The sequence below is a fragment of the Cordyceps fumosorosea genome (genome assembly GCF_001636725.1).
Source record: "Cordyceps fumosorosea ARSEF 2679 chromosome Unknown scaffold_15, whole genome shotgun sequence".
Lineage (NCBI taxonomy): Eukaryota > Fungi > Ascomycota > Sordariomycetes > Hypocreales > Cordycipitaceae > Cordyceps > Cordyceps fumosorosea.
In genome coordinates this window covers 778,478-799,285 of record NW_017387315.1, presented here as the reverse complement: position 1 = coordinate 799,285, position 20,808 = coordinate 778,478, and the positions used below count along the sequence as shown (strand labels likewise).

Sequence of the window (20,808 nt, the reverse complement as noted above, 5' to 3'; positions counted from 1 at the left end):
ATTCAGCTGCGGCGGAGACAAGTCAGGGCGAGATTTGTATGTGTCGTCAGCTGCGGTGAGCAGAAAGAGAAGCAGCCCTATAAGGGCAAACTCAGGGAGAGAAGGCAGCATGATGTATGTGCTCGGCCAGAAAATACACGGGCGAAAGATGCACTCTAGAAGGCGCCGAGCTTTGGTTGATGCATGCAATATGCCATTTATATGCAGAAATATTATGATCAAGTCTGCTGGGGCTGCTCTCACTTGCGCCTGCCAGCTGTGAATGGGTCAAGACTTTGGCTTGAAAACTGTGTTAAGCTCATCGTCCCGCAGTTTCGTGCCATTGCGCAATATTTTCGCCAAATAACGAATTGATCCCCGCAATGCGCCGTTGGCACCTGTTGAAGGCATCTCTAAAATAGCAATAGTAGAGGAACAACGGGTGTGTAAGGTGCTTGTCTGACGCTGCCCACTTCAATAATAACGTAACTAACGCTCCACCACCATCCAAAGTTCGGGGAAATGAGTCACACGCCGGGTTGATTCGCTTCTTGGCACTAATCACGCAGTAGCACTCGCACTCTGTTGAATACGCGGGGAGTGTGGCTAATAAAGTGAGACAGAATCTGTGCAGCAAATCATAAGCCCGAACTGATGATTCTATTGCTGTTCTCAGATTTGTGTCGGGCTGGGAGTTCCTTCTCTATCCGTGCCCTGCGCTCTAATCACTGTATCGGGGTATCGTTTTAACCGGTATCTGCATATTCTAGCGTCAAAATCCCCGCAGCTTGCGGCCGATCAACCGATCTTAGCATTCATTCTATGTATGTACGCCTCAATGGCCGGCCAGCCACAGCCATGTAGTTATAACCGATTCCGCATCCATCTCTAACCTAACTAGTGGGTGGCTACGCATTTGACGAGGCCCCACAACCCGTTGGAAATATAAAAGACGAATTGCCCTGCCAAGCACTACCATAAGCATCCTACTTCTATTGCTGATGCAGGTTTCGTCTTCGAGTTTTATCCACTACACAGAGGTACTTGCTTCTTCTACCAAGCCTTCTATGATGAAAGATGTGCCAGCTAAAAGCGCTAACGCTTGGAAGATAGATGAATTCAGACTGTGTCAAGAGCAAGCTCGCGTTTTTACGCGAAGCAGAGCAACTGAAAGATGTTATGCGTTATGCCTTTACATCTAAAGGAAGGAACGAGAGCACAGCGGAACACACCTGGCGACTCTGCCTTATGGCAATGGTGCTTGAAGATGATTTGCTAGGTGTTGACATGGCACGCGTACTTAAGCTCTGTGTTGTACACGACCTAGGCGAAGCCATCCATGGCGATATCCCAGCCGTCGAAGCGAGCAAATTTCCTGACAAGGGTAAACAAGAGCGTGCTGATCTTGAACACCTGACCAGAGAATTACCAGATTCGCTACGCAAGTCGTTGCTCTCGCTCTGGGAGGAGTACGAAGCTGGAAAGACGCCGGAAGCACGGGCGGTCAAGGCCATGGACAAGCTTGAAACCATTATACAGCATAACCAGGGCCACAATCCCCCTGGTTTTGACTACGGATTCAATCTTACCTATGGCGAACAATATATGAGTTACGCTCCTATCTTTACAATGTTGAGGCAATCTATCGACCAAGACACTCGGCAAAACATGTCTTCGCAGACAGAGCAATCTTGACTTTTTACTAGTCTTTGACTTCGAGGAAAGACTCTTAGCAGCCGTGATTAGTTATACGATAGTCGGTTAAGTTGGAATGTTTAAATGTTCTTCTTAGTCACAATGCAGAAAGATACAATGACCGCCTTTTATTATCGTCTTCAACACCACGTTTGAACTGGCAACTCTCTGTACATTTGTTTCACGCCTTTTCCGACATTATATACTGCAGCTTCCTCAATGTATTGACACGTGGAGGAGATGAACTCAACGATATGTTCTTCGCCTCGGCAAGATGAATAGAGAATATGCCTTCGGCTATGGCCGGCTCCATGTCTCGCTCCTCGCTGTCGCCGACATAGGCAATTTCGTCGGAGGAAATGCCCAAGTGTTGGAGGACTTTGCGAAACAGGCCATCGACCTTGGAGACGCGAAAGTGATTTGTCGTTGCGAGGAAATCGATGTAGTTTCTAATACCGAGGGCGTTGACCGTGCGTTCTTGCCCATCCTGAGGACCTTCGGTGATGACCACAATCTTCTTCCCCATCCCCTTTATAGTAGACAGCAAGCCTATAGCGCCGCACTTCAACTCGTGGGCGCCGACTAAAGCCGTTTCGTAGGACTCAAGTAGCGCATCTAAAAACTCTGTGGTTTGTGGCAAGGAGAAGTATGTAAGTAGGAGGGTGAATCTCTCCCTACGGTAGTCGAAAGACGACCTGCCATCCGAGAATGCGCTTGCCGTCTTTGCCTTGAGGATCCTGGAATACTGCTCCCTCAGCCTGGACATAGGCGTGCCATACTGCGCTGAGATGCTTGTAAGGATACAGTCGATCGCCTTTGAGGATGCACGCCGGAATTCGTGCAAAGTGTCGTCGAGATCGAAGCCGATCCACGTCTTCTCGGAAAAAATGGTCCGTAGACGCACGACATCGTCCTTCCAACAGCAAAGATACTGGCGTCCGATGCTCTTCTCGAGAATCTCCTTTTCGTCGTTGGAGAGGAGACCGTGCGTTTCCACCTTGGGTGCTATAAAAGAATTGGCCTCCAATGTCGCGAATGGACCTGCAGCCTCATCGCCGCAGAGTTTGACATCCTCGCCGTCTGCCGAGAAGAAGGACAAGCCTAAAGGGCCTTTGAGCATTGCCTCGGAAAATGGGACCTGCCATTCTTCGCATATATGTTGGATTTCGACTTGAGGATTTTCAACGAGTTTCTCATATAGAAGGCACGAGACTGCATGCGATGAGGTTTGTTCAAGAACCTGAAACAGGCTGATGTAACCGTGTATCAAACTATCGATATCTTGCCATCCAGCACTCTTCCAGCTGCTAAATTCGCGGATAGGGTCGCGAATGAGGAAAACAGGCTGTACCATTGTATAGGCAGATGGCGTTGAACATATGTCGTGTAATGCCTCATACTCTTCTTTGTCAATATTCAATTCTTCTTTCGAGACCAGGAAGTGCTTGCCTGAAGCAACGGCTTCGGCAAAGACGCAATGATTAGCAAGGCCATCTAAAATGGAATGGCCATCTGAAATGGAGTATTCGGACTTGGAAAGATCTCCGGGGCTGATGCGGCCTATTAATAAAGTGAGTCCGCTCGTGACTGCGCAGGAGGGCGACCTCGCAAAGATTCGCATTGAAAGCGTAGCACCGCCCCGGGGACAAGCGAAAAATAAACGAATCATGGGAAGCCTGCCGCGGCTTGCTGATGAGCTAGGGTTATCCATAGCAAATAGGTAATAGGCTATCTTCGATTGTGATATGTGCGGTGTCAGCTGCGATTACGAGAACCCAGTGCTTGAGTAGATCAAAGAGGAGCGGACTATAATATACATATGCCGTTTTGTTTTCAGAGAGATATAGTGGTTCAAGGCTTGCTGCGGGATGGAGTCCCGAGATGGTTTATATTGAAGTTTTAGAGCGGCGCAAGTTTTCGTTGAATATGCGGTAGTGAAATGCCAGTACAGTACTGTAGGTTTGTAAATTATCAAGCTGGAAGTCTGATATCATTCTTTTGCTTGTTCGCAGAGTCGTCGCTAGCGGGTCTAACTGTCAGCCACGTATATCGTTATAACCGATCTCTCCACTGCTGTTACATTGACTCCAGCGTGCGGTTAAGTCGGGTAATCAGCCAAACCAAAGGCCCGGCGAACAGTCAAGCAATAGCATCATCAGAGTTGCCGAATAATTGATGATACAAGCCCCGGATAAGAATTCTGTTAAGCCGTGAAAGGGACTTCGTTTCGGCATCAGCTCCGTAGGCGTATGCCGACCGATGACTACATGGCGGCACCGATGCCTGCCGTCTAGGCGAAGAGAGCAATTGTCCCGGCGTGTGACTCACTGCCGACGGCCCCTCTACATTGGACCACCATACTCGATGCGCACAAAGAAGCGACTGATAAAGTCCCAAAGTACTGAAACGAAAAATCTTGGTTGAGCACCAAATTCAGCAAAATGGAAAATCTGAGGCAAGCGCACTTAAGTGCAAAGCGCCAACTCTTGCGTTCCGAGGAGGAACTCAGACGCGGTAAGCAGACAGCTGCACGGGGTAGACGAAGACTAATTTAAATTCAACGGTTAGATTATGGTTTCCGACAGAGCTTGTCGGCAAAAGAGAGAAAAGCATGTGACATTGTTCGTCAAATCCGTGCTCGCGAGCTTACCCAGGACTGGGCGCCAAGAATCGACGACCAGCAGCGTCACATTTTTCCCGGCGTTGCATTCCATCTCGCCAAAGAAACTATTGAGCAAACTCAAACATGGAAGATTGTCAAAAAGCTCCCAAAGGGTGCGTTACTCCATGCCCATTTAGATGGAATGGTGGATAGTGAGTTTCCCTCAGCCTTCGTTTTCTGTGTTACCTCCCTCTAACAGCTTGCAGTGCCGTGGCTCATACATGTCGCCGTGACGACCCCTGGAATGCATGTGAAGTCGAGCATCCCACTCACATCTCCCAGTGAGCTTAGCCATGCTGCTCTAGAGTTTGAATACGCACCCAACTCCAGTGTCACCCCCCCGGCTGAGTTGTTTTCCGATGCATATCAACCAGGGACACTGGTTCCTTTGGGGCAAGCTGCTAGCCAATATCCCTTCGGAGGCTCGCAAGCGTTTGAAGAGCACATAGCCTCGAAAGTTGTGTTCTCTACAAGCGATTGCCAAGCTCACTACGAAGGAATCGACCGTATTTGGTCTCGTTTTGAGTCCATCTTCAACACTTTGGCAGGGATAACTTTCTGCGAGCCGATATTCCGCCAATTCGTTCACCGCATGTTTGCTCAAGCCCTATCGGACGAGATTTATTGGATCGATCTCCGCGTTGTTTTTCTTTCCCCTTTCAAACTCTCCGACGGTAAGCCAGGGCAGTATCGCGATGTGCTGCGTATATTTCAAGAGGAAATGGGCAGGTTCAAGCGCTCTGATGCAGGAGCTTCTTTCTGGGGCGCGCGGATCATATGGACTTGCCACCGTGGGCAAGATGACTCATTCATTTTGCGTGACATGAGGAATTGTTTAGCAGCAAAGGAAGAATTTCCTGCTTTGATTGCTGGATATGACCTCGTGGGGCAAGAAGGTCTCGGTCGAACACTAGAAGAACATCTCCAATCTCTCTTATGGTTCCGATCAGAATGCGAGAGGAGAGGCTTGGACATTCCCTTCATCTTCCATGCGGGAGAAGTTCCAGGCGACGGAGACCCCCACGACCTTAATCTGTTCGACGCCATCCTTTTGGGCACCAGGCGCATCGGCCACGGCTATTCCCTCTACAAGCATCCAACGGCTATGGCGAGAGTCAAAGCAGAAGACATTTGCATAGAAGTATGCCCAGTCAGCAACGAGCTTCTTCGGCTGAATGCAAGCACATCATGCCATCCAGTCCCGGCATTGCTTGCCAATGGAATTGCCACAGCTCTATCGAGCGACACCCCAGGAGTGTTCGGGCACATTGGAACACGGGTTAGTTGCGATTTCTGGCAAGTACTGAATAATTTTGATTCGGTTGGACTAGAAGGCCTGGGAAGCATTGCTGAAACAAGTATCTCATACGCATCTTTTTGCGACGAGGACGGCCGCTGGGAGAAGAAAGATGGAGGCAACGAAACTGCTCGTGGCCAGTATGCAACGATATGGCGCAAGCAATGGCTGCAATTTTGTGATTGGATTATTGCTGAGTTTGAACAGCACATTTCCTAGCATCAATACACCCACCCACGCTTCATTAACCCAGTCAAGTGGATTTGCTACGTATCAAGCCAACTAATGATAATGCTCAAGCTTCGAATAATTGTGAAATAAGCTACTCTCAACGCAAGACTAGTCTATTCTGCGATTGATTATCTTATCAAATTGAGTTAGTTCCATATTGTGATGCAAGCTCCATCTTCAAACACTCTCGTTATCTTAGAGCCGCTCTCAATGGCGCCTAGTACAGGTGCGATCGGCTTGTCGCCGGGATTAATTTGCTATATGAGGAAAAATACTACGCAATGGCACGATGATGCAGGGTGATCAGTCCAATACGATTAGCTCTTGCGACGCTAAAACGTATTGAAAACCACTCTGTCAGGGGTCTCAGCCCCCCCACCGCAGCCCGGCCAAGTTATGTACAGTACCCGTTGCAACATACAGCCTCAGGATTCCCAGCTTGAGTATTGGCAGGCTCCGATGCAACCGGGCCAGACTGTGGTGCTTGATCCCGTGTCATATGGTGGCTGAACCACTTGGAAAGGCCGTTCGCAGGTCCGCCCCCGATTTGGCCAGCCCTGGTGAATGCAATTTTCTACCGCCATTGGGAGTTTGGGGCGGCGCGGAGGAAGCAGGTGATTTGGTGCTCCGAGAGCGCGGAGAGGTCGAGGGACATGGCCAGGAGAGAGCGACTGCCAGATAGAGCTTGAATGCTAGTTCACAGAGGTGGAACGAAGTGGCGATTCGCAGTTCTTTCTGGGGCTTGTCTAAGCTGTGACGGAGGTGCCCTGGCTAAAATTCTACAGTAGATACAGTACCTGGGAAAGCCTGGCTGCGGAATTGCCTGTGCCACCTCAATTTTATAAGCTACATACGGCTACGAACCTGGAGGCATGTGCTGTCAGTAAGCTTCAGCAACAGGTTGAAATGCATGCTACACTAGCTCATTTTGTGGCACAGCTAGTATCTTTTTCTTCGGAGAGAGTCCCTAGCCGACAAACATCGGTTTACGACCACCTTGAGCTTATACCGTGTCGGGTTTTAAGTGTAGGATTTACTTCCAATAGCGGGAGACCCTTGTAGAGTACAAGCGAGAGTTCTGGATGTTCCTGTCCTATCGTACATAGCTAATTCATTCTCAATCCTACTCAACACTGTGTCGGACATGTTGAAGTAATTGCCACTCGAGCGGCGACTAGAAACTGCGTTGACTGGAAGCATGCTGTGCGAGGCAGTGGTGATGTTTAGACACAGCTCAAAGAGCTAGACTAGCAAAATGTAGTAAATGTAAATCAAATTGAAAATTTTGCGTTTGTTTGTCTGATACATTTTCGGCGGTGATTTGTTTGATTTGTTTGACAGTTTCTCTAATGTGATTTGATTTTGAGGGCAGCGCTGGCTGTCCAGCAGCGCCAGAGCAAGAAGGGGAAGAATAGCATCAAACGAGAGAGAATCTACCCCGTACAAGGTAAAGTTAGTTTTCCTGCATCATAGTTAATCATCTATATTTTTTTCGTCATCTTTCTTGGTTTTGCTGAGAGGCAGCCAAGTACTGCTTCGAGGATGTGCTTACCCTGCTGAGAAGCGGTGACCTGACGTGACCCGTCTGTGGTTAGTGACGCATTGGAGTTTCCGGGTGCATTGGGGGCTTTGGTTTCGTCGTCGGTTCTGGATTCATCCGCTGTTCTGGATGTAGCGACGGACCTGGTTCGTACGGCGGTGGCGGCAGTTCTGCGCTTCGTAGCGGCGTGGTTTCTGCGCTTCGTAGCGGCGTGGTTTCTGTGAGCGGCGCGGTGTGTGCTGTCACTGGTGGTTTGCGTCGTCTCGCGACTAGCAAAGCGATGAAAAGAGTTATTACCATTAACCAAAATAAAACAACTGGCTCCCATGGTGGGCTTGGAGGATCCACTGGGAACGGCCGCCAGCCCGGATCCGGCCGATCACCATTCAAGTATGGTTGTTCCGCAGTAACTGGCAAAGACATTGTAGATATTGGTTGATGCTGGTGGAAGAATGAGCTGTTGTGGGAGCCGGGAACATTCAACGGGACGAGCCGCCGCTTGACCAAGGCTCGGGCAACTGATGTCTGGGTGGGCACACCACCAGGATGCCAAAATAGACACACTCACCCAAGTTACGTCAGCAGGTTACCATGAAACTACAGCCATGGAAAAATTCATGAACGGAAGAAAACCCACCAACCCTCTTCCTCTGTCGACAATATATCGAGAATTCAACCAGTTAGCCTTCCTGCCTGCTGAATGTAAAAGCCTCTTGCCCATCCCTGTCCTGTTTTTCTCTTTGCCAACGCCTTCGTCTGCTAACTAGTGGATTACTCCCCCTCTCTTCCGCGCCTCAACTCTTCTCTCTTCTATTTTACTCCAATTGAGATACTACATCATTTCTTTATCCTTCCAGCCTCTAGATATTTTTAAGGCACAGCATCTAGGCATAGACTTAGCACCATTTATACCCTTGGCTTATATCTTTGTTGAATCAGGCACTGTCGCAGTGGAGGAGGAGCAGGTCACGATTTCCACAGGGAAAAGAGACAGGAAGTTGCAAAAAACACATACCGATACGCCTGGGAAGGAAGTGAAACCTGGTACTCGCCTACGCCACAGTACCTCCCATCTGCTGGTGGAAGCACCTAGATGGAAGCACCTAGATTTTTGAGATGCCTGGTTGGACGGAATCCCTGTAAGTTACCTGCTCGCTCCTCCTCCACAGTCAAGGGGATAGTAATGGTATTTTTTGGGTATTTTTTTTTTCAATACTTTACTATTATCCGTGCCGCCCCCTGCTCCGCAATCAGTTGTTACCCCGCGCCAAATCTGTAGAGGCCAAGGTTTCCGTTTCCATAGAAGTTGCTCTTTGGACAGTCTCTGTACGCCCGACGAAAATGTCCCTCGCAGTCATTCCAACCACTTTTTTCCTTCCGAGGGAAAATGTTACTCTTGGCGGCTTTACCACCAACCTCGCAGCGGTTCATGAAGATTATTGGCCTCCAAAAGTTGACAGGGGAGCACCAGTAATTGAGGAAGAGTTTAACTTTACCAATCTGTGGAACAACAGCGCGCAGACGAGATTCAGTGCAGCGCTATCTTCCTTGATTTCAGCCAAGCTGCTTGGGAAATCAGCAGGCTCTTGCACCATTGCACCAGGTCGCGCAAAGTGGTATCTGCTGAAGAATGTCACGACCTGGTTTCAACATGCTATGAAAAGCGAGGAGACGAAACTATGGATACAAGAGCAGGCTGCTTCCGACCAAAGCATATACATGATCATCGGCATACAAACTCTGATTGATCCGCGCATCGAAGTGGATTTTACTGCCACAAAGCAGAGTGAGGCAACTATGCGGCTGCTCGGCAATCTGCCGCCAAATTTCAAGGTCATCTCGCCAGCCATGGAGGGGGGGACCGATCGTGACACCAGCAACAAGTTGGAGATTGCTGCCCCTGGGGAGCGAATCTTCGCTCTGAGATACCGCCAAGTTACGTTCAAGTGGCTCAAATGCCTTTCTTCGAACCCCACGAAGCTCTCGCGTACTTGTACGTGGACTTGTCTTGATACTGCATGGCGCGGAGCCAATAGTCAGGATGGCAATATGTCGGACACGAGCGATAATGATATGAGCGATGACGAAGGGGATGATGTGATTGAGGTGACAGTTGGAACGGAAAGCACGCTGCCTGACGAAGATTGGGTCGAGGAGAGGACCGGGAATGGACATTACTGCATCAACACCATCGCATAGCCTTTTTACTACCTGGATTTCCTTGAATCAATTGAGTCATGTTTCTAGAGTGCAAATTAATTATTGAAGCAGGAGCTGTGCTTTGTTGGGTCCACGTCGCCCACAGAGGGTGACAAGCAGCATCGGTCGCGGCGCTTTATTCCCATTGGATGAGTGCATAGGCGGAAAATGACTTGAGCAATGGAGCCAGTGTCGTACAGAGCTCTTTAAATACCCCAGTGAACAAACTGTGCCCAGTTTGTTGGCGCCTTCGGCTGTGCATTGCGCAGCCGCTTGGTTGCCCCGTGTACCGCTACAGCGACGTTTGCTGTGATGCCACTCCCGCTTTCATCCAATGCTTGTGCATAAAAATAGGTCGCAAGTTTGGCACACGCAGAGTCATTGGCTCCCCACAAGCTGCCGATGACGTTGGGAAAGCCGGCGACTAGAAAGCCACTGGCCGTGTGAATTACCTCGTCTGTCAGATTCATAGCGCGGTTCTCAGCTGTAGAACACGCAGACAGGTAAGCTATGCAAGCAGACTCTAACTTCAACTCCGAGATCTTTTGAACGGTTAGAAGATCTTGTTTAGAAATGCCGTCTGTTTCGCGGCGTTGCAACACCAATGCGGTATTCGAAGGATCACGGCGGTCAACTGCTCCGTGGCAAGCAAAATGTGCAACGTGACAGATTTCCAACGACTTCAAGACCTGTTCCACATCAGGGTGCTCCAGTACTTCCACCTCCACATGAGAACCCATGGACCGCATGACGCTGCTCGCTTCCTTCGCAACTTGAAGCTTAGGATACGATTTCGTGGCGGAGGGTGTGGTAGGCATTGTTGCCAAGAGCAGCCGGACTTTTCCTTCTGTCCGGGGCATCCTCCTAACATCGTGCTGTATGGCATGGATGAGGGACATAATTGATGGCGTATAAGATGAAACAACACGACTGAACGTGTTGGCCGTCGAATTGCTTCCGTGGCTCCCAGCAGCATGAAATGGCAACGAAGACGCGAGCCCAGTTCCTATCCACCACACCCTGGGAAGTGCTTCCACTGTTACGTCTGGTTCGCCGGATATTCTCAATAGGACAGGCCTAACGCAAACTTCCCAAAGCCATTCCAAGGCTTCGCAAAGTTCACCGTTCAGCACACTCTGCTTGCTAGGCTTTCTCTCCGCCCACCTTTTGTCAAAGTGTATTTTTGCCTCGCTTGCCGTTAATTTCGGAAGCGGTATGGACAGCAGCGTCTCGCTTGAGAAGATAATAGCATAGCTTCCAAAATCGCTCACGTTCACGAGAATGACAAGCCTCGTTCCGATCTTTTGCTGCATCTCTGAGACAGACTGACCCAGATTCAAAAGGCCACTTCCAGCTGAAGCTTTCATTTCAGAAATGCAGGCATCGAGCTCCCGGACTGCGTTCCTGCGTCTTGTACTGCCACCTTCAACGTTGGTGTGAGGATCCGTGTTAAGCTCTGCGACCAGTCGCGCATACTTTGTGGCTAGAGCTGGATGCGTTTGCTTTAGATCCGAGATATCTTTGCGATCGCTCAACAACTGGTTAATGATGACTGTGCGGCCACGCTCTAAGCATTCAACGGCCTCTGATATCTTGCCAGCTGTGAGGAAGAAATGAGCCGTGAGAGAAGCCACTCCAGAGAATGCGGATACCACAAACTGCTGGTCTTTCCTTTCCAAATAGCGCGTATGAACCACCGGAAGGAGGTCCAGTAACGCCACGCCGAGATCGAGTGCTCGATGTAGAACCACTGAGTTGAAACCCGTGGCTGATGAAGTCTTATCGCTATACTGCGTCTCAGATTGTAGTTCCTCACCAAACATTCGTAGCGCTCTGTAGCCAGCTTTGATGCGCTGAAATGGCACTGCTACTGTACAATTCCAAATTTCCAGCGCGAGACTCAGAACTTCTTGTCTTCTGTCGGCCTGCTTAGCCTGGCGGTAGTGTGTTTCAAGTAGGCTTGCTAAGGTATTTTTTCTCTCAGCCTGAAGCGGACTATCATTAGGCGCCGACTCAACCGATTCTGTAATGAGACCTATAGCTTCTGATAGATATTTCTCATTCGCGGTCATTCGATATAATGTTGAGAGGCTGATACCAAGGTTGTGTTGATACGTCATGCGTAGTGCATGATCCTTTGGCACCGTATCACGTGCCTTTCTCTCATATTCGATCGCTCTCGCCAAGTCCTCTTCCTTTTCTGATAGCTCATAGCGGGAGTGAAGTACTGATGCAAGGGTACTCGCATACATTGCCCAGTCGAGGTGGTCGCGCGATGTTAGTTCCACTGCGCGAGATGCATGGTGAAAAGCCTCATCAACTGTATGATGTAGCCCTGTACGTGAATGATGCTCTATCAATTTGATGGCCTGGTTGTTCAACCGTCCAGACAAGGTAGCGTGATCTCTTGGTGTGATTTGAATGGCCTCCTCAGATCTCGCGATAGCTTCATTCAGATATGTTATTGCACCTGTGCGCAGGTACTGTTTCTCGAGCAACGATCCCAGATCGCTGAGTTTTGCCGCCTTCTCCATCGAGGCTTTCGGACTGGCATCTACCGCATTGGTCGTGAAGCAGATGGCTTTTTGCAAATCATCAACAGATCCTGTCCGCTCGTATCTTCTCTCGAAAATGGCACCAAGTCGTCCAAGAGTTGTCGAGCAGCATATGGATTCCCTTGGAGTAATGCCCAGAGCTGCCAGAACACAAGCCAATGCTATATCTAGATGTCTCATGTTCTGGGTACTATCATAGAGGTGTGCATAGTAATACCCCAAGTTATTGGCGTAGATGGACTGATCTGGGTGATCAGCAGGAGTCATTTGAATTGAGCGCCTTGACAGCTTGATCGCCTCGTTCAAATATTTTAGCGTTCCAGTCTTCTCAAATTGCAAAAAGAGTAAAGCTGTGAAGTCATCTAGCCGAGCTGCATGGGCATGATGATTATCTGGTGTAGTAGCCAAGCATTGGCGCATTTCTTCGGCCGTAGATTCAAAATTCAAATTTTGTCCTGTCCAGCGATATAGGTCCATCCGCTTCGTCGCCAAGTTGTGGCGAACTTCTAGTTCACTCTCGTGTCCTTTTGGAATTGCGTCGGCCGCGGCTTCCGAGAGACGAATGGAATCCTCTAAGTCTTGTCGATCATAATTCAGTCTGTGCCGGCTCAACAAACTGTTTGAAAGGTTTCCCAAGTAGATGGCTTTTCTCGGGGAATTATTTGGAACGAGTTTCACAGCTTGCCTTCCAAACTTAATTGCTTTTTCAAGCTCTGCCACTTCCTTTGTGTGCCCGAAAAGAATGTTCAAATGAGCCCCAAGGTCGCTCAGCAGCTCTGGTTTCAGCGGATGTCCGTCTGCAAGGTGCCCAATGGCACGTTCCGCTTCTGATGTTGCTTCTTCCAAATCACTAACCTCCCCTTGAATAGTGTAACGTAAACTTACAAGGTTCAGATAGTTGTATAGGAACAGGGCCTGACCTGGATCGTCAATTGTCGCACATGATGCTGCATCCTTCGCGGCCTGGATAGAACGAATCAAGGGTCCGAGTTTGCCCGTATGCGTATGAACATGGTTCCAAACACTCGCCAATGTGTTCAGCAACATGGCCTTCTCTGACCGATATTGTCGTGGAAGAATCGCCAAGGCTTTTTCTGCAACCTGTATTGCTCTTCCCAAGTCGGGAAATGCTCGGCGTTTCGTGTAGCGCGACAATAGCAGCACCGCAAGTGCGTTCAGCAGACGCGATTTCCCCTGGCTGTCCGCATGCGCTGCTGCAATGCCACGTCGCGCAATCAAGACAGCTCTATCAAGATCAGCCGGGCGTTCGAATTGCTCGTACCGACTTCTCAGGTAGTGGACAAGGTTCAGCGACCAAGAGGCGGGGGGTGCAGTAGCTCTTCTTATAGCTCCGGCTGCGAGTTCTATTGCGTAACGTATATGAATTTTCTTGCCAGATTGGCGGTACTTTTCGTAAGCTTTGTGCGCTCGCTTGATCAAGAACTCGGCAGTCAAGGCACGCTGGGTAGATTTGTGATTCTTGCCTTTATCGTAAGGACTCATTTTTGCATAACCAAGAATTGCGCTTTAAATATCGTATAGGCCAAATTTGTTGTCTTCCGGTGGCCAGCTCGCAAGCAAAATGGTGAGGTCAAGTTTGCAGCAAAAGGGGCACAAACAGCTGTTTGCCTGCAGGTAACATATGTACATATGTACATACGTACATACATAATCAAGTATCAGGCTATCACAGCAGTCTGGCCGAATGGGGGGAACAAATTCGCCTGTACTTATGTGGGTCGCCTACTTCCAACATTCCGGCCAATCACGGCCTTCTGTTTGGAACAAGCCAAATCTCCCAACAGTTCGCGAATCCCTTTTTCCTTATAGCCAGCATCTTCCAACCCAGCTTCCATCTTGAATCTTTTCGGCCCGCAATTTTTATCTTCGTCTTCATCGCTGCAGATTCCTGCTCTTACTTCCATTTATTAATTTTTCTGCGTTTCTTGCCTTTGTTTTCCACGTGCCGACGCTACTCCCTCGGCTACAGCCGTCCTGCAAGCGCTGCAAGGGGCTGACTGTTACTGAAAACGTGGTCAAACTCAAACTCGCCGAGTCGCCCCAGTTCGTCCGCATTACGTCGCCAGCGCCGCCAGATCTCTCGACATTCCATCCGCCACACTCCTTCATCAGCTTTCTCGAAAGGCGTCCCGCGCTGGTCGCTACGTGATCCTTTCACCGCCGCATATATACAAGTCAGACATTTAATCTTGCCGACCATGGCCGCCACTTCGATCCAAGACCGGACGTCCGAGTTCAAGTCGGTCCTCGCACTCGCGCAGCGCAAGCAAAATGCGAACAAGATGGGCGCCCAACGGCGCTCGCTACTGACCGACTCGCAAAAGGCGGCCGCTAATGGCGACGCGCAACCTCGACGATCCGACTTCGCCAAGAAGGCGGCCGAGATTGGCCGCGGCATCTCATCGACCATGGGCAAACTGGAGAAGCTCGCGCAACGTAAGTCGCCGTGCAGGCAAGAGGTGGCGATGCACCATGCCGAATAATAACAAATTGCAGTGGCCAAGCGACGAACGCTATTCGACGACCGCCCGGTCGAAATCAACGAACTCACCTTTGTTATCAAGCAGGACCTTTCGTCTCTGAACCAGCAGATCGGCGCGCTCTCCATGATGTCAAAACAGCAGCACCCTAAGGGGGCCGACCAGGAGGGAGAGCACAACAAAAATGTCGTCTACCTGCTGCAAGGCAAGCTAACCGATGTGTCGGTCAACTTCAAGGACGTGCTGGAGGCGCGCACCAAGAACATCCAAGCATCGCGCTCACGCACCGAAAACTTCATCTCCAACGTGTCGCAGCACGCGCAGCCGTCACTGCAGCAGTCGGCGTCGCCGCTGTACGGTACACCGAACCGCACGTCGCCGGCGCCGGGGGCCGACACGCTCTCGCTCAACCCCGTCAGCCACAACCAGATGCTCATGATGGAGGAGGCGCAGCCGGCCAACACGTACATCCAGCAGCGCGGCGAGGCCATCGAGGCCATCGAGAAGACGATTGGCGAGCTCGGCAGCATCTTTGGCCAGCTGGCGACCATGGTGTCGGAGCAAAGCGAGATGATCCAGCGGATAGATGCCAACACTGAGGACGTGGTGGATAATGTCGACGGTGCGCAGCGCGAGCTGCTCAAGTACTGGTCGAGGGTGTCGGGCAACCGCTGGCTAATAGCCAAGATGTTTGGCGTACTGATGATTTTCTTCCTGTAAGTTTCGATGCCACGACGATGTTAAGGACGAGGGCTAACAATCCGCAGGCTATGGGTGTTGGTATCGGGCTAGAGCACTCTTGACTTTTTGGGCGATTTGCTTCATCTTACAGTTGGGTTTTCTTCTCCCGTGTTGGCATAGCACGACGACGTACATTGTTTTCCTTGCACCTACACCACGGCGGACACAGTGGGAGGAGGGCGCGGCATTAAGCTAGATAGAATTAATGGAGCTGAAGCCAGCGTTACTTTACCGCTTGATGTGAAAGATTCGCATGTGCCAAAAGAGAGGCCTTGACCCTGGAAAAGGTGCCTCTCCGTATCGGAGGCTTGAAGAGCCAGAAATAGCCACCTCCGGCGGACGGAGCCAGCTCGGCCCCGCACGCCGGCCGAAGGATACCGAGCAAGGCATTGAGAAGAGCCAAATATCGCAATGAATGACGCTCTGTTTCATCCTGCCAACACAACATCACCAAGGTGCATGTCCACAGTGGATCTCGGTCTGATTTCTCCATGGCTAGATGCTCTAGAGGCGGTTTCGGCTTACCCACCCCGTAAATGGCTCCTGAAAAGCCCCCTAGAACGCGGCTATTGAAAGGCCACCTCCCCCGCGGGGGTACCCCAAGTTTTTGGAGGGGCCGTCCGTCATTTGGAGGGGCAGAGAGACGGACTAGGGTCTCTTTTTGTCACCCTCAATTCCTTCTTCTTTTTAACAGATTCAATTAGTCTTCCCTTTGCTCTCTCTCCTATAGTTTTCCTAATCGCAGTTCAATTCTCAAAATGGCAGCTACTTCGTTCAAGCTCAACACCGGCAAGGAGATGCCCGCCCTCGGCCTAGGTAAGCCGCTTACATGACAGAACTCCCCGGTGCGAATCAAGCTCTCTTACCAACTCGACAACAGGGACGTGGCAGTCCAAGCCCGGCGAGGTCAAGGCGGCCGTCTCGTACGCGCTCCAGAATGGGTACAAGCTCGTCGACTGCGCGTACTGCTACGGCAACGAGGCTGAGGTGGGCGAGGGCCTGAAGGAGGCGTTTGCTGCGGGTGTCCGTCGTGAGGACGTCTTCATCATGACCAAGGTCTGGGCGACGTACAACACGCGCGTCGAGGAGTGCCTGGACAAGAGCCTCAAGGCGCTGGGCGTAGACTACGTGGACATGTACCTGATTGTGAGCCGCCACAAGACAATCGACTTCCTTGCACGGCGCGTGCTAACAAAAGGGCTATGCTAGCACTGGCCTGTTTTGATGAACCCTAAAGGTATGCTTCCTCGTCCGAGACCGGGAACAGCTCTCTTTGATGCTCATTCCCCTGTTAGGCAACGACGACAGGTTCCCGACCCTCCCCGACGGCTCGCGCGACATCCTCCGCGACTGGAATCACACGGAAGCCTGGCCGCAGATGGAAGCCCTCCTCGGCACAGGCAAGGTCCGCGGCATCGGCGTCAGCAACGTAAGGGCCCCCCTTTCACAGCCAGCCCCAGCCACAACTAACTTTCCGGAAAACCAGTACAGCAAGCGATACCTCGAGGAGCTCCTCGCCGAATGCACCGTCGTCCCCGCCGTCAACCAGATCGAGAACCACCCGAGCCTGCCGCAGCAGGAGATCGTCGACCTCTGCTGCGCGCGCGGCATCCACGTCGTCGCGTACAGCCCGCTGGGCAGCACCGGCGGGCCGCTGTTCACCGCCGCGCCGGTGGTCGAGATTGCGCAGCGGCGCGGCGTCAGCCCGGCGACGGTGCTGCTGAGCTACCACGGTGCGTTTGTTCTAGATTGGATGTGCTCTTGCGGGATCCATGTGCTAATTGTGGAAATGTCTAGTCGCTCGTGGTACTACGGTGCTGGCAAAGTCGGTCACGCCGGCACGCATCAAGGCCAATGCGGAGATTGTCAAGCTGGACGAGGAGGACATGGCGAAGCTGCGGGCGTACTCGGACGACCTCACGGCCAAGGGCGAGTTGAAGCGTTACGTGTATCCTCCTTTCGGCATCGATTTCGGCTTCCCAGACAAGTCGTGATAGAGATAGTAGTATAGATGATAGAAAATGATTATAGATTTATGGAAAAAGTAGCACTCAATTTTCATTTTCGAAGCCGATGACTCGTGATATCTCGCTATGCACCCACACCACGCCTGCCCAACGCCCCCAAAAACGTGTAATCATTTACTCCATGTCCACTACCACCTTGAGCACCAGCTTGCCCTCACCATCCTTGACCTGACCGGCCATAGAAAATGCCTCGGGGATGTTTTCGATGCCCTTGAAGTGGTGCGTGACTAGCGGTGACAAGTCCGGCATGGCCGCTGGCCGGTTAGCGAGTAGCTCGATGGCGTTGGCATATGTGTTGGCGTAGCGGAAGACGCCGACGAGGTCGACTTCGCGGAGCGCGGCCGCGGACATGGGTAGTGTGAGAATCGGCGTGCCCATGCCGATGAGCATGACCTTGCCGCCTGGTTTCGTAGCCTAATAACAGTAAGCAACCACTCTCGACTCGTTTCGGCAGTAATGCACTTACATAAATTGAAGCCTGCACACACGTCTCGACGCCCGTGCACTCATACACCGCAAAGACTTCACCAATCGCCGAGCCGTCGACGGTCGCGTTCTTAAAAAGTTCGGCCACCTTTTGCGCGTACGCGAGTTTCTCTTCAATAGTCTGCGGACGCTCCATGGGGACGAGCACGCTCGCATCCGCGAAGCCGTTCTGCACCGCAAAGTCGATGCGGTCCTTCTGGATGTCGGCGATGACGACGGCCTTGGCACCGGCGGCCTTGCTGACAGCCGCAGCGAGCAGGCCGACGGCACCCGCGCCGAGAACCAGCACGGTGGCGCCCTCAGGCAGGCTGGCCCTGTGGCGAGCATGCATGGCGACGGAGAGCGGCTCCAGCAGGGCGCCGAGGTCCAGGGACAGGGTCGGGGGCAGCCTGTTTTCAAGTTTTTCACATCAGTATGCTGACACGTCCTAGCCCGAAACCTTGTGATCTTACTTGTGGCACCATCGCGCCGGGTGGTTGACGCGCTCCTGCAGCGTGCCCTGGAAGTGGGGGAAGGACTTGGCCGAGCTGCGGAAGCGCATGCCGCGGCAGATGTTGTAGCGGCTGCTGGCGCAGTACTCGCAGTCCTCGCAGGGCAGGCCAACTTCGAGGGCTACGCGGTCGCCGGCCGCCAGGCCCTTCACGCCGCTGCCGACGGCGACGACGGTGCCGCTGGATTCGTGGCCGAGGGTGAGGGGCTCCCGCACGATGATGTCGCCGTTGCGGTAGTGGTTGAAGTAGTGCAGGTCCGAGCCGCAGAGGCCGGTGGCCTGGACGGCGATCTGGACCTCGTCGGCGGCGGGTGCTGGGAGGTCGCGCTCTTCCTGAGAAACGCGTGAGTATTTGTGAGAGGGCTGCCTTGTTGGCGACGTGTGAGTTGTGACTTACAACACGAAGATCGCGGGCGCCGTGGAGGACGGAAGCTTGAACTTTTTGGGTCGACATGATGGTTGTGCTGTACTTGGTAAGTTCTACTCGTTCTGTAGGATACTTGAATTTGAAATGCGTGGAGAAGGTCGGATAAAGGTCAAAGCTGCAAACACCAGAAAGAGTGAATAGAAGATGGATCAGTTCAAGAGGAGCAAATCGATTTCACCCCGCGCCCAAAGACAAAGAAGCATTCCCCCACCAAACGACTGGAGTAGAGCAAACGGCTATTCAAAGGCCGCCAGAAGGCAGCCTTCGGCGAGAATTGCCCGAAGCGGAGCCTCCGTTTAGCGGACCTGGCCCGCCGGCAATTGACGCGAGGCAGCTTACAGGGGACGCAAGCCACTAAAGGATCCACTGGAGGTCGCGAAAGGCCGTTGAGCCCACTGTAGCCCACTGAAGCTTTGGGGGTTGGGGAAATCATTTTGCCCCTCAGTCACTCCAACAATTCCCATCGTCACCGTTCATTGTCGACAAACGCGCGCCCAACTTCTTCAAACATCTCCAGCGCCTTGTCCATTTTGCTTCTCTCTTTCTAATTCCACTGGTTTTCTTTGTTTTACTTGCTCTTTGCCCTCTTCTCCTACTCTTGGATACTATGTCTTCCAGCATGTTCTCCCTCCAGGGCCAAACAGCCATGATAACTGGCTGCACCCGCGGCATCGGCCAAGCCGTCGCTGTTGGCCTTGCCGAAGCAGGCGCCGATGTTATCCTTGTCCAAGTAAATGCTCCAAGTCTTCCTACTCCTCCAATACCACTCTTCTGACAATCCCGCAGCGCGATACAAGCTCCGTCGAGACCAAGGGCCTCGTTGAGGCTCTCGGCCGCAAGGCCTGGATCTACACGGCCGACATGGCCGTACAAGAGCAGGTCGCTGCCCTCACACCCAAGGTCCTCGCCGACGGCCACGAGATCCGCATCCTGGTTACCTGTGCCGGTATCCAGCGTCGCCATCCATGCGAAGAGTTTCCCGACAACGATTTCAACGAGGTACCTCCTCTACTCCCTCCCGTAAATACCGTCAACGCAACCAACTTACACCCGCAACCTCCAGGTCATGCAAGTCAACCTGAATGCCGTCTTTACCCTCTGCCGCGACGTCGGCGCCCACATGCTACAGCTCGAGCCGTCGCCCGTCACCGGCCGCCGCGGCAGCGTCATCAACTTTGCTTCGCTGCTGACCTTCCAGGGCGGCCTGACGGTACCCGCGTACGCCGCGTCCAAGGGCGCCGTCGGCCAGCTCACGAAGAGCTTCGCCAACGAGTGGACGAGTCGCGGCATCACCGTCAACGCCATCGCCCCCGGGTACATCGAGACGGAGATGAACACGGCGCTGCTCGCCAACCCGGAGCGCCTCGCCAGCATCAGCGCGCGCATCCCGGCCGGGCGCTGGGGGTCGCCCGACGATTTCAAGGGCACCGCGGTATACCTGGCCAGCCGATCGAGCGCGTATGTCAGCGGCCATGTGCTGGTCGTGGATGGTGGTTGGATGGGCCGGTAATTCGTCGCTGCGACTCTACAGTAATATGATAATGGCTTGGCAGCTTATGCTGATCATAGAGGCCACTCAACCAGCCGGGCCTTCCCTTTTTCAATATAAGAACATCATACTCCGTAATGAAGACAGCCTATTAACACCTGCCGCTTCGCTAGTGACATTCAGTCAAGCTACGCAGATGTTTTACCCCACCCAACTCAAACAACGGCAGGCTGAACCAAGGTGTGCTCACCTTGAGCATGCACGATGCGACTATAGAATGTGACTGGTATTATTACCCCTGACCATAATCACGCAGATCCATGTTGACGAAACAGAGAGTATGCTTTGGCCCTTGCAAATCCAAGCTCAAATGTGTTCTTATTTTTTAAGCTCGTCGGTCCCGCCTGGACTCTATTCTTTAGTTTAAACAGCGCACGGCCGTTACCCGCAACGGCGCCCGCACTACATATGATCTATTGAGAGCATCAT

At 52.0% G+C, this 20,808-nt stretch overlaps 6 protein-coding genes across 6 annotated transcripts; 4 read left to right on the top strand and 2 right to left on the bottom strand.

Moving 5' to 3' along the window:
• Nucleotides 1-1,855: 1,855 nt before the first annotated feature.
• ISF_06187 (Haloacid dehalogenase-like hydrolase) lies at nt 1,856-3,028 on the bottom strand (the record flags this gene model as incomplete). The annotated part of the gene is made up of 1 exon (XM_018849791.1): nt 1,856-3,028. The coding sequence occupies one exon, from the start codon at nt 3,026-3,028 to the stop codon at nt 1,856-1,858; it is 1,173 nt and encodes a 390-aa protein (XP_018703290.1).
• Nucleotides 3,029-9,060: 6,032 nt separating this feature from the next.
• Nucleotides 9,061-9,603, top strand: ISF_06186 (hypothetical protein; the record flags this gene model as incomplete). The annotated part of the gene is made up of 1 exon (XM_018849790.1): nt 9,061-9,603. The coding sequence occupies one exon, from the start codon at nt 9,061-9,063 to the stop codon at nt 9,601-9,603; it is 543 nt and encodes a 180-aa protein (XP_018703289.1).
• Nucleotides 9,604-14,377: 4,774 nt separating this feature from the next.
• On the top strand, nt 14,378-15,451 carry ISF_06185 (syntaxin 5; the record flags this gene model as incomplete). Its single annotated transcript, XM_018849789.1, has 3 exons — nt 14,378-14,615; nt 14,676-15,375; nt 15,427-15,451. 3 exons carry the CDS (start codon nt 14,378-14,380, stop codon nt 15,449-15,451), a joined length of 963 nt encoding a protein of 320 aa, XP_018703288.1.
• Nucleotides 15,452-16,158: 707 nt separating this feature from the next.
• ISF_06184 (Aldo/keto reductase) lies at nt 16,159-17,394 on the top strand (the record flags this gene model as incomplete). Its single annotated transcript, XM_018849788.1, has 5 exons — nt 16,159-16,216; nt 16,281-16,546; nt 16,638-16,829; nt 16,887-17,133; nt 17,198-17,394. 5 exons carry the CDS (start codon nt 16,159-16,161, stop codon nt 17,392-17,394), a joined length of 960 nt encoding a protein of 319 aa, XP_018703287.1.
• Nucleotides 17,395-17,541: 147 nt separating this feature from the next.
• ISF_06183 (sorbitol dehydrogenase) lies at nt 17,542-18,857 on the bottom strand (the record flags this gene model as incomplete). The annotated part of the gene is made up of 4 exons (XM_018849787.1): nt 17,542-17,841; nt 17,894-18,302; nt 18,366-18,736; nt 18,801-18,857. The coding sequence occupies 4 exons, from the start codon at nt 18,855-18,857 to the stop codon at nt 17,542-17,544; spliced, it is 1,137 nt and encodes a 378-aa protein (XP_018703286.1).
• A 580-nt stretch (nt 18,858-19,437) lies between these two features.
• ISF_06182 (2-deoxy-D-gluconate 3-dehydrogenase) lies at nt 19,438-20,340 on the top strand (the record flags this gene model as incomplete). The annotated part of the gene is made up of 3 exons (XM_018849786.1): nt 19,438-19,560; nt 19,617-19,829; nt 19,894-20,340. 3 exons carry the CDS (start codon nt 19,438-19,440, stop codon nt 20,338-20,340), a joined length of 783 nt encoding a protein of 260 aa, XP_018703285.1.
• Nucleotides 20,341-20,808: the final 468 nt, after the last annotated feature.